This window comes from Neopsephotus bourkii, unplaced genomic scaffold, assembly GCF_033783945.1.
Source record: "Neopsephotus bourkii isolate Nb327-2 ecotype Australia unplaced genomic scaffold, CSIRO-AGI_Nbou_v1 NB_1624, whole genome shotgun sequence".
NCBI classification, from domain to species: Eukaryota; Metazoa; Chordata; class Aves; order Psittaciformes; family Psittacidae; genus Neopsephotus; species Neopsephotus bourkii.
Window position 1 is genome coordinate 5,383,409 of NW_026902099.1, and position 12,957 is coordinate 5,396,365.

At 36.3% G+C, this 12,957-nt stretch overlaps 1 protein-coding gene across 8 annotated transcripts in view; it reads left to right on the plus strand.

Annotated features, from left to right (window-relative positions):
* The window catches only part of GRM8 (glutamate metabotropic receptor 8), a 339,445-nt gene that overhangs the window by 158,462 nt on the left and 168,026 nt on the right, over nt 1–12,957 (plus strand). For all 8 annotated transcript variants that reach the window (XM_061372937.1, XM_061372932.1, XM_061372933.1 and 5 more), the window contains 3 exons: nt 1,179–1,314; nt 1,791–1,945; nt 3,169–3,306. In XM_061372937.1, the coding sequence (XP_061228921.1) occupies nt 1,179–1,314; nt 1,791–1,945; nt 3,169–3,306 (429 nt within the window). The remainder of the gene's footprint in view (nt 1–1,178; nt 1,315–1,790; nt 1,946–3,168; nt 3,307–12,957) is intronic.

Here is a 12,957-nt window from a genome sequence, read left to right on the forward strand (position 1 = left end):
TGAGATTGGCATCAGCCCACCTCACAAGCATGTCAAGGTCCCTCTGGATGGCATTCCTTCCCTCCAGCGTATCAACCGAACCACACGGCTAATAACCTAATAACCTAATAACTTTTAATGCATAGACATGTATATGCTCCAAATAATCTTGTATATTAGAAAATAAATACCAGCGTTCTTTAAAAATATAACAAGCAAGGGGAAATATTGGTGGGAGTTAGATGTACCGATGCAAATCAGGCAACAGTTCTTAAAGAAAAAAGAATTAAAATAAACAAATTAGAAACAATCATAAAAAGATGATGTATGGCATGGGAAGTTGGTGCCAATCTGAATTCAGTGCTTCATGAAACAGGATCAAGGAATATCTATCTTTCTTCATATGCTTGAACATAGATAACTGTTGTAACCAGGAAGTAGAGAGAGATTCCCTTGCACCAGTGTATAAAAGCCATTAGAAATCACCAAGTAGAAACTTGTCCCTTTTTTCAAGGACAGGTAAAGTGTAGAGATTTCAATTAGCACTTTCTTCCTTCTGTCAGGAAGAGATATAAACATAATTTCTTAGTTTATGTTCATATGCTGATCAGTAATTTAGAATATTCAATGACAAGTACAAACCTCTTAAATAATTAAGACAACTTAATTAGGGATGTTATAATAGCAATTAGAAGTTATCTGTATGTATAGGAGAGCATTTTACATTCTCTATTTGATTCTGTAACCACAGCATTTCTTGCTAACCATTTACTCTCTGTTGAAAAAAAAAGAGTTCCCAGTACTGAAGAGCCACATTATGAATGTAAGATAACCTTCAAATTGTGTCTCGATGGCTAAATGCAATCATGCGGCAAGGTTGGGTTCTTAGCTCTTGTAAGCTGAGGTAGGTCTGTGAAACTCAGCGCAGCTGAGCCAGAGTTTGGTGTATTATGATCTGTCTCAGAAGGTTTAGGATTTTATGTAAGTGAAGTAGCAGCTAACTGAGTTGTACTCTTTAATGCAGCATTAACTGTGTAAGTTCATGCAGTGTCATTTCGAAAAAACCCATAGGTAATATAACTTTTGCTGCTGTATTTCAGATTAACGCCTTCTTTTCTTTACCTGCCTGGTTACGGATGATCTGAAGTGTGGCTATTTAGCAAGTTAAAATTCTTTTTCTTCCTTTTAATTTTTCTCAGGAGGTGTTTGCATTGCTCAGTCACTCAAGATCCCTCGGGAACCAAGACCAGGAGAATTTGAAAAGATCATCAAGCGCTTGTTGGAAACTCCAAATGCTCGAGCAGTCATCATGTTTGCCAATGAAGATGATATTAGGTGCCTGTTTCCTTATTTTATGTGTTGAAGATTCTTTTCTCAGAGATGCTCAATTGAATGGTGCAGAATAGAGTAATGCAGGAGTTTCAGATTCAATTCTATGTTAAAATTCTTGTAAATATGGTGCTAAGAAATTGAGTTGAAATTATATAGTGTTCTGATCCTTCATTCTGTGGAGATTTAACCTATTCCTAGTTCCTAAGAATGCAGCTCCAATATATTACTATTTGGTGACTGAAAAGGAAGAAAAAAATAAGAATGCTAGAAAAATATGGCTAAAGGTTAAACAAATTAATTTGTACAGTACTGTATCTTAAGTTCATTACAGCTGTTTCTGAATATGCTTTAGACTGTGAAAACTGTTGAATAACTGGTTAGTATAAGCTTACTTACACATAGCGAGAATTAATGCTTCAGATTCTCAAATTTTTCATAAATGCAGTTTGTCTAATTAAACATTTATTGTGTCTTTGCAGACGTATACTGGAAGCAGCCAAAAAAGCTAATCAGTCTGGACATTTCCTCTGGATTGGCTCAGATAGTTGGGGGTCAAAGATTTCACCGGTTCAGCAGCAGGAGGAGATTGCGGAAGGAGCAGTAACCATTCTGCCCAAAAGAACCTCGATAGACGGTAGGAATGCACATGGCACAAACCCCTCTTTTCTGAGAGTGTTCAAGCAACCTTGCTCTCTTAAAAAAAAAAAAAAAAAAAATTAAAATCATGTAGTCCTTGATTACAGGGAAATCAGGGAAAACTTTCTAAGTAAGTAACTTGAGTTGGCCTGATCCAATATTCATTTAATATCACTGTTGAGATGAGGAGATGATGAATCTGCAATTAGGTAATCTTACAATTGTCCAATAATGAGAGCATGTGTGGTGAAGAGCTTCTTATCCATAGTCTAGTGGTTCTTCATGAGAAAAACGGAGAATATTTGGTGGATGATATAAGTCAGCTCATTCTTTCAGGAGGAGATCAATCTAGACTGCTTTCTTCTCCTAAATTTACTTTAAGAAGCCACTATATCAACAAATTTTCTGATTTAGTGGATAAAGGAGGTTGTTGGTTTGAAACACTTTATTCCCAGGAGGGTACTGCAAGCAGTAACATCTCTTACTGTCTGGGTAAGTGTTCTAAACTGCTAAATGATTAGAAAAACTGGGCAGTATTGATGCTAGTTGGAGAATTTAGCCACATGGACATATTTATAAAGAGCTTAATCCAGAGGGTATGTGTTAGTCGTTATTTCATTATGGCTGCTGGGTTGTAGGGGGTAAGGCTGGTGCAAAATCTGATCAGGTTTAAGCAGGAATCTTTTTTTTCTCAACTGGGGTCATTAAATATTTAAACAGAAACAGAATTTTAGTTTTTCTGTAAGTTTTCTGTTTCAATGGAGAGTTACACAGTGATTTTAAGTGACTTTGAAATTAAATTTATTTGCATCACAGTCTTGGACTAAGTAATGATTATAGTCTGTCTAATTTCTTGTAGATATCCAATTCTTTATTTCTGTCATCTGTGTATTAAAAATTAAGCTATTTCCCCAACTATCTACATTATTTTATTATTTATTTTTTTTTTAGTGATGGAATTCTCCTGGAGCTTTTGAGGCTCTTTAAGTGCTGCAGGTACTTGAAAAAAATCTTGTCCTACAGCAAATATGGGATAATGAAAAATACACAATTTTTCTAATCCTTAGGTACTACTATGCTTATAAAAATATTTTATTATAGTAGTTTGTGCCTAAAGCTTTTTCTTGTGCTGGTATTTGTGCAACATTTGTTATTGTCTTTATATGACTATTTTTATGCTGTATCATATTTTAATGCTTCCTTCACTTCTCTTAAATGCAGGATTTGATAGATATTTTCGGAGCCGAACACTTGCTAACAATCGAAGAAATGTCTGGTTTGCAGAATTTTGGGAGGAGAACTTCGGATGCAAGTTAGGATCACATGGAAAAAGAAACAGCAATATCAAGAAATGCACAGGTAACTGTAAAAATACAACATTATCTATACATTTACAAAAGTGCAAGAAAGGAATTGCTTTCTTCTCTGTACTCTTGTGGATCCCTTCAATTTCCCAATATATATTACTGTGTTGAAGAAAAGTGTGACAATTTTTTTCAAACCTGAAGAAAAAAATAATGGAAAATGTTTGATAAAGTTAGTAGTTAGATAATACGCACAGATTGCACAAATAATAGTACAGATTTTGTTAAAGACCTGTGGCTATGGTTCAATTCCATTCATGTTTACAATGGCCTCCTCTCTCACCCCATCTATAGTTGTCGATATGATTGTTTTTTTGTGAATGGCATATCATAATAATTCTCATACTGTTATCCCTGAATTTTATGCAGATAAAATTAAATTCCTGTTTGAACTACTGAGGTCTTGATGGTAGGTCAAGTCATGGACTCTTTATCTAGTTTACAAACTGTGATTAAGAGTGAAGTAAAAGTCAAATCAATACATTCTTATTACTTGTCCTCACATGAAAAGAACAGGATTCTATACTGTATTATGAAGCTTGAAGTGTCTATGAAGTTAAAGCAAAAACTATGTTAACTGCCACTGGTGTTCTCAAAGCAAGCCTGCTTGCTCAGTCATCATACCCAAACAAAGCTAATATAGCAGCCGCGTCAGTAGCTCTGAGTTTCATCTCCCCTGTGAGATGTTGGCTTTTTGCTGTCCCTCGCAAAGTTTATTACAAGAGTGTTACCTTTAGTCTTCTGTGGCTATAGCAGACTGTTTATGTTACTTTTTGTGTAGATAGTTTTTTCCTAAGGTCAGAGCTCCCAGTGTCATTTCTTTAGCTACTGCCAGTACCCCCAGCATTGCTGGCAGAGTCCATTTCTATGACTAGAGGCAGCAGCAATACCCAATTTTCTACACAGCACACATAAGTCATTGATGTTCCTTGATTTTCACAACAGTGTTTTCTTACACTAAATGATATCTTCCATGTGGCACGTGTTTTATTCACTTATTTCTCCAAGATTTCTGGCTAGTTGATTACACTGGCATGCAGCCTTTGTTATGGGTGTGCATTTCCAAGATCTCTGCAAGCAAAAACTTCACACCAGCACCCCACTTCTGGGTTTGTCAGAAATAGTGTAGTATCCAAGTGCATGCATCATTAGTTCTGCACTTCCTGAACCGTCAGATTTATTGTACGTGTACTGTGCCGTTCAGTCAAAGACTTACTGCGCTGGGCCTTGCAATGCGCAGTTATGTCTCAGACAGAAGTATGAAAGCCATGCATGCACTCTCTCATTTCAGCAATGATCTGCTGCCTTCTGCCTTTTACAACAAAAAAAAAGAGAATGATACTCAGTTCCTCACTGGGCTAAATGATAGCTTATTTCTCTAATCCTTTACTCTTTGGCCTTGATTCATATAGCAGCAAGTCGTGGCTGGGTAGTTACCCATGTCTGGGAAGGTATTATTTTGTTTTTACTATTTTAAGTGGAAAATAGATGCTTTTTTGAAATTTTTCAGGTGGAATGAGTGGTGTGTGTGCTGTAGTTTGGGAAGCTCTAGATGTTACCACAGGTGATTATATGGCTTGTCTCAGTCTCATCACATCTGTCAAACTGAATTACCAAGGGAAAAGTAGTGTACAAAATGTATACGTTGTACCTTGATAGAGTCAAAGTAATTTGCAATTTGAAATGGATATCTGTGTATTTTAAAAAACAAAACTATGGTATACTCTCTCTTCCTGAAAACAGAAAAATAGACATGTTTTCTGCACCCAGAATGTTAACATGGTAACAACGCATGGAATTAAGATGTGGGCAGTCTCATGTGAAGGTTGCACATGAAATTTCACTTGCAGGAAAAAAAAGCTATGAATTCTTCTGCAAACAAGGGTACCTACAAGTGATAGGACCCTTGACTAAAATCGCTTGAAGGTGGGTTAGTGCGATAGAAAAGGCATTTGGACAGCAGCAGACCTGAAACAGGGTGATGATTCATCATGATCCCTTTGCTTACCTAACTCAAACATAAAGGGCTGGATAACAAAAATCACCAAAATGTTTTCCTTTTAAGTAAGTTTATTCAAGAGATGAGGGTGGAAATTTGAAATAAACCTCCAGTGGTTTAAGGAGAAATGCTAGGTGGAGAATGGGGAATGACACACACACACACTCTACCCCCCACCCCACAGTCTAGACCTAGAAAATTACAAATGGCATCATGACTCACCCCAAATCATTTGACATGGCCTCCTCTGCACAAAACAGTGGCAGCAATGAAATCCTGGCCAGTAATTCATATTACCATTCTCAAAGCAGACAAATGTCTTCCAAAGTTTAAAGAGGAGAATACCCCACCCATGAATTTCTCCTTTCATTTCATGGTCAAGTCTGCTTGAAATAATAGTGGTAAATAAATAATAAAAAAAAAAAAAGAAAAAAAGAATGAACCCCTGCATAATAAGGATATAGGAGCTGTTACATTTAATTGTTTATAACTTAATATTGAAGACTTTGATCCTTGGCCTACCCCAGTTGCCAGTTTTCCTTACAGTGGTTTTTCTCTGTACTTTCTCAGTCCTAAATTTCAGCTCGGTTGTTAAAGGAAATCTATACCCATCTCTAGTTCAGGACTTAGTTCAAGACTGAACTTGAAAATACTATATATCCTGATTTTCCCATATTTTATCTGGGCACTGCAGATAAGATCCTTTTTGTCTTTTGATCATGAGTCCAGTTTGTGTATCTTGTCAATAGCCAGTGATACACTGAAAGAAATCCAACAGCTTGAGATACAGCCATAATGTAAAAATCTCCCTCTCCAAAGATATTAAAAGACAAAGTTTTCTCAGCCTTGAGATATATTTTATTAGGCATTCCTGTTTTTCTTAGCTAGAAGGTACTTGAATCTTTTTCTTCCATGATATTTGTAATTCCCAACAACAATAAAACCAATAGCCCTGCTCTCTATTTCGAGTTATCTATTCATAGCTTTAAACTTTACTATCTACATTCAGGATGCAGTCTTAAGCACTTATTTTTCCCTATGAACATACTAGAAAATGCAAAAAAATCCTTCTCTATTTTCCTTTCCATGTTAAAATCAACTGTCTTTTTAGCACTGAAAGTCCTGAAAGGGACTCCTTCAAATTTAAGAATTATGAAAGGACATAAGCCTTCCTACCTCTTCTGTTCTTGTACATTACTGATTATTATAGTTTACTGTTGTAACGGCTGAATGAGTTCATGTAAAGAAAATTGCTTTTTAAAAAACTGTTTAAAAATACTGTTTCTGTTAGCTGTTGCTTCTTTTGCCTAGAAGAATTTGTGATTTTAGAATACATAAAATAATGGGTTTTTTTGAGTTGCTTGATCATTTGCTTTCTGATTTTTGCCAATTTACAGAGAGCAATGATTCACCTAATCTTTGAAAAAGTAATCGTTTTCCCTCTATTGATTTACAACTGGCTCTATGTGTTTCTGAGTGTGAGTGTACATTGATGAAATCATCAAGATTGGAATAGATCATTGAAAAATATTAGAAAATTTTTTGTTTCAACCTTTTTGGAATTAAAAACAAAATATCAGATCGGGCCATTAACTCAGTAAACATTAAACAGTAATTCAATGACTGCCTACAAATATTTTTAGTCAGGAAGGGGACAGACATTTTAAGAGAAAACTCGTTTGTCTTTACTACAACAAAATGGAAAAGAATGGAACACTACAAGGATTGAGCTGTCTGTAGAGGTTACAAGAAGTCTCTACACAATCATTCAAGGTGCAGGTTTTCTGTATTCAGTAAAAGTATCTTTAGAGAGACAGGAATGTTTCAGGGATCTTCAACAGCCCTTCTTTAGCACTGGAATCTCTTTGTGGAAATGAGAAGTGAGGAGATGAGAAGCTTTCCACTCAGCCCTGTGTCTTGAAGATAATCATAAAGACAGGCAGCAATCATGCTTTTGATTGTCTAAATTATTCAAGAAGAAGGGGTTGCACCATGGTTGTGGGAGATGACAGAGATGGTATGCTTCTTGCTCTACTTAAAATTTAGATCCTGGTGAATTTTTCCATACCCTCATGTTGTGGACTGATCAGATTTATTCCTAGTGTTGTGTTGTTAACTCCACCTCTTCGTTGTTGAGTTATTGATTCTCAGTACCACGTTAGAGTAGGTTTCTAGACCTTGTGTTTCTTAAGAAATGTACTAAAGTATGAATACAAAGATTTGAAAATGAAACAAAGGTATCCCAGAGTATGCTTTTTAAAATTACATTGAATTGTGGGGCTGACTGTCTGCACCATCACTCTTTCAGAAGACCAAAGCAGCATTAATGATGAAAAGTTGAGAAAGAAGGGTAAGAATTAATTGAAATGTACTCAGCCTTGTTTCCATTAATCTCACAGAACATTAATATTTGATTTCATTCTAACAAAAAAATGCTGAAGAATCCCTCTTTGTGCATACACTTGTAGATATTTGGTTTCTTGGATAAGCAGAGCAAAATATAACATGAAGTAAAGTTGCTTATACTCTCATGTTTTAATGTGTAAAACTGCAGCCTCATATTCAAATCTGACTTAAGAAAATACAGTTTAATTGAGATTTGTTCTGGTTTTTCCCATAGCTTGCCTTCAGGGCATGTATTTATCATAGTATTTTCAGACTTCAAAAAGCAAAATGTGGCTTTTTAATAAAAACCTAACAAAAACCTTAATAAAAGGTCCTTCATGCGCGCCCCTATGAGAGTACTCTCACTTATTTTTTTATTGTTAGCATTTTAACTACTCTGCAAACCTAATCAGCTTTTAACTGGCTATAGTGACTTACTGCACTGCTAAAAATAAAGATGGAAGAGTTTCCAAAAGCATATAGAGACCTGTGTAAATTAGTCTAATTCACATTTTCTCCATCAAACTGAACTATTAATTTCACTGAAAAAAATCACAGTACTGTGAAACAGACATCATGCATACCGAGGAACTTTACAAATATGTTATTATTTGGTCTCTTTTTCTTAACCTCTTTGAAAATACAATTCACCTAAAATATTACTAGAAAGAAGTAGATTTACTCATATGTATATGCAGCCACATTTTGAAAAAATTACAGAACAAATTGAGAAGTTCACTAGCAGAAAGGGAATATTGCAGAGGTACAGTGCATTGCTATGTAGCTTGAGTAATGGTTCTATTAGTATAAAACCACTCCTATGTAGTCTTCTACTCTTGATGAGACCTAAAAAAGTTAAAAAAGAAATCAGCATAGGTGCAGTGGAGACACATGGTGAGTTGTACCACAATTCCCGAAAGGCACTAAGGCTCAGGAAGAAATGTTTGGAAGCACACATTGCTTTTTGTGCAATTTGTGTGCTGTGGTCAATAAGTTTAAGCATAAGAGGTAAAAAGGTCAATCTTATTTTTTCTCTTTTGTTGTTCTTTGCCATTTTGTTGATTCCCATTTGAAGTACCTTACAGATACATTGCAGAAGGATTTTTCACTTATTTTTAACATTTATTAAATGTCTATTGCTGTTTTATGTAGGTACAGTAATTCTATGTACATATCACAGTAGTCTACAGCATGATAAACAGGAGCGAAGCTGACTATTGAATCTTTGCTACTCATCACATCAACTGGACAGAAAAGACTGAGTAGTATTTTTCATAGTCTGAGCTGTTTCCTACTCTGCTTTGGACATTACCTCAGAACTATGAAAATTGTGTGTTACAGGTAGCTGCACTGCACTAGTCACATGCTGACTCTAATGTAGCATTAAATCAAACTGCATCATGTGTCATTAAATAATATATGGAGCCAGAGACCATTCACTTTTGGTTTTAAGACAATAGATCATGTCCCAGGTGGCACTAAAATATCTTCCAATAAGCTAAATGAATTTTAATCCCTGTGTTATGGTATACGATAGGCCATAAATTCACCATTTTTGCAGATTTTGTCTGATTCCCAATTAAAAAAAAGAAAAAAAGGTAGTAAATTCCAAACAAAAAGTTGATGTTTGAGAATACTTAGTGATGTCCTTCCAAATGGTTCGGCAAGACTGAAATATGGACTTTCTTGTACTAGACATAGGTCAGAATGTTTAGATGAAATTCTCTCCTCATAGAGAGGAGAGGCATGAACCCTGTTGTCTTTCTGCTGACAATGACTAATAGACTGGTAAGTGGTACCATACCATACCTCAAGGTATATTTGATCAAAATATTCACACTCAGTTGTCTTACAGAGATCCAATTCTGGCTTGTATTCCAGAAACTACAGAAATTCAGAACTTTGAAGTTTAATAGCATTTCATTCTAGTAACTGCGAACGTGCATAGATATTACTCTGTATGTCTGAGAGCTGTCAAATCAGGGGACCTAACATTTGCTTCCCATTCACTGATTTGATCTCTTCATTTCACTTGCTGTCATCCACTTTGTTGCTTCACCAATTGTTAGTATTTCTAGATCTCTTTATAATATATCCAGTGGAATATCATTTCTCAACCCTGTTGTCAAAACTTAGATTCACCTAAAAAAAATCCAACTTAAAAAAAATTCTTATTCTAATTTGAAGAAGAAATTGCTGATATACTCCATGGAGGTCTTCGTTTCTCTACGATTTTATTCAGAAATAGGAATTTGAGTCTTGTATTCTGTCAAGAAATGTATCAGTTTTAGATTTATACTGTTTTACAGTTATGAGTTGTATTCCACTGCACAGTCATTTAACTAGAGTATCTTACCATTTCAGAATTGATACACTTGCTGCCAAGTTGGAATACTTTTAATACACATATGCGTGTGCACATGTGTGGATGTGTTTGCTTGCAATTTATGAATCCAGAAGTTCTTATTCCAGCTCAGAACCTCTGCAAGAATGGCATATCCTAATGAATGAATTGCTTTTTGTGAACTCTGGAGCTAAACCTTCTCAGTTGTAGCTTCAGAAAACTTGTAACCAGTATTACTCATGATGTAACTTAGATGTCACACATGTAAGAACGTCATCTGTACACAGTCCTGGCTCCTGGGTGACACTAGTAAGTTACTCTGTCATTACCAGTACAGGCCCAACCACTTTGGACACATGTTATTAGAATGGGAAAGTTGATAGTGCCGTTGTGTTGTGGTTTAAGTCCAGCAGGCAATCCAGAGCCATGAAGCTGCTCGCTGACTTCCCCCTTACCCCGCCCCTTCCTCCCCCTGCTCCCAGAGGGATGGGGAGGAGAATCGAAAGAATGTAACTCCCACGGGTTGAGATAAGAACAGTCCAGTAACTAAGGTATAACACAAACCACTGCTGCTGCCACCAATAATAATAATGATAAGGAAATAACAAGGGAAGAGAATAGAACCGCTCACCACCAGCCGCTCGATACCCAGCCCAACCCGAGCAGTGATGTGGCCCTTCTGGGTAACTGCCCCCAGTTTATATAGAGGGCATGACGTGCTGTGGTATGGAATACCTCTTTGGCTAGTTTGGGTCAGGTGTCCTGTCTCTGCTTCCTCTTGGCTTCCCCTCCTCCCTGGCAGAGCATGAGACTCACAAAATCCTTGGTCAGACTCAACATTACTAAGCAGCAACTAAAAAACATCAGTGTTATCAGTGCTATTCCCAGGCTGAAAGTCAAAACCACAGCACTGCACCAGCGACTAAGGATAAAAATGACTGCTACCGCTGAACCCAGGACACATTGATTCATCACTTTGTTTTCCTAGTTTGCCACAAACAGACCTTTTCTGTGAAAGACATGTTATGTATAAACTGAGCCCCATGTATCCATTTTCAGGTAGAAAAAAATATTTGTTGTTTTTTATTCTAAGCAAAGTTCTTGTAATTATGCCTGTGAGAGGACTGGAAAAACTTTTTTAATTTTGTATGTGCATTTTCTATACAATTATTCAACCTTATACATTTTATACGTATGCATATTTGGCTTGCATACGTGCTACCTGACTAGATGCTTCATTAGAGTACAAGTAGTACAATGAAAAATAGTCTAAGTCTTCAAAAAGGACCATTAGCTGCACAGTTTTGAATGTCCTTGGATGCGGTCAGACAAGCTAATCTGCTCTTTCTAATCTTGTAGAAAGTTACTTATCCTTCAGACCTGTTGACCATTCTCCAACCACTCTAGCACTGTCTGTGAACTACCCTGACTGAGAACTTTGAAGGTGAAATTTCATTACCCAGATCAGTAGCAAGCATGTTATTTTGGTTAAAAATATTTTTCAATATTGGCGAGCAGTGGTTCATAATAAATTTTATAACTATTGTGTTGTGTGATGGAGGACACCAGTTGGGTGAAGAAAGAGGTACTTTTGTGAGGTACCTTTCTCCTCAGTGAGCCCAGGTGCCCTGAGACAATGTCTGTGTTATCAAACAGTGAATCTCTGCAGAGCAAGGCTGTGGAAGATGAGAATCTGAGGTCCTCACTATACTTGTTTCAAGAGATTTTACTTCAGGTTAGTTTGGTACTTTGAGCTGGAGAGCCATAGCCGTATACCTGCAATTCATAGTATGGTTTCATAGAATCATAGAATAGTTTGGGTTGGAAGGGACCTTAAAGGGTCATTTAGTCCAACCCTGCGCAGTGAGCAGGGACACCTTCAACTAGGTCAGGTTACCCAGAACCGCATCCAGCCTGGCCTTGAATGTCTCCAGGGATGGTGCATCCACAACCTCTCTGGGCAACTTGTGCCAGTATTTTTAACAACCTCATTGTGAAAAATTTTTTCCTCATGTATGGTTTCCTCTGAAAGGCACTGGGGTTTTGCACAGCAAGGCTGCTGTACCATGGGAAAGTGGGGGCAGTGAGTTTTGTTCAAAAGTACATTCCTTATCCAAATAAAACTTGAGTGTAGCGGCACTCAAGGGCTTAGCTGGTATAGCAAGTAAAGCAAGGATATAGTGCCCTCTCTGTGCTCAGTTGCTGGTCACAAGCAGAATTTAACTGCTCTTGGCCTTTATTTACAGAAGACTGCTAACCAAAAAAAAAAGTGCTTTATTCCATTGATTCTGAGGGGGAAAGCATATTTTTAATACACAGCTTAATATATATAAGCTATTTTTAATAATCCTGTAGTATGCAGTGATCCAAGATATATATCTAAATACACCAATATGTAGTTTTTCAGTAAATGAGAAAAGCTTGTTTGTTCTGTTTTGTAACTGCAAAAAAATGTCATCTCACATACATACTGGAACACAGGGTGACTTACACCATAAACCGGTGATACAGAAGTTCCTACAAACCAGCCTGTCCTATATTAATGGTTGATTAACAGTTTCTCAGCAAGTTGAAACAAATATGAGCACAAAGTAAAAGAAAATAGTAAACCAAAAGAAATTATTTAATCTTTTTATTATGAACTTTTTGCTGGTTAATTATGTTTGATATAAAAAAGCTTATTCTGATATTAGATACTACCAATGCCCCAAATAAATCTATATTTTTAATAATTATATTAATTTTAGAATATAATTAGTATAGATAAACTAAGGGGTTTCACAATTTCATGAAGCAGCAGGGAAAATACTAGGATGGACTGCTTTTATATTGTGAACATTTTCAATACATTGAATAATTATTCACCTATGAAATGCTCCTGGTTTATAAGTAATTGCTCACCTTTTGTGGAAGGGAGT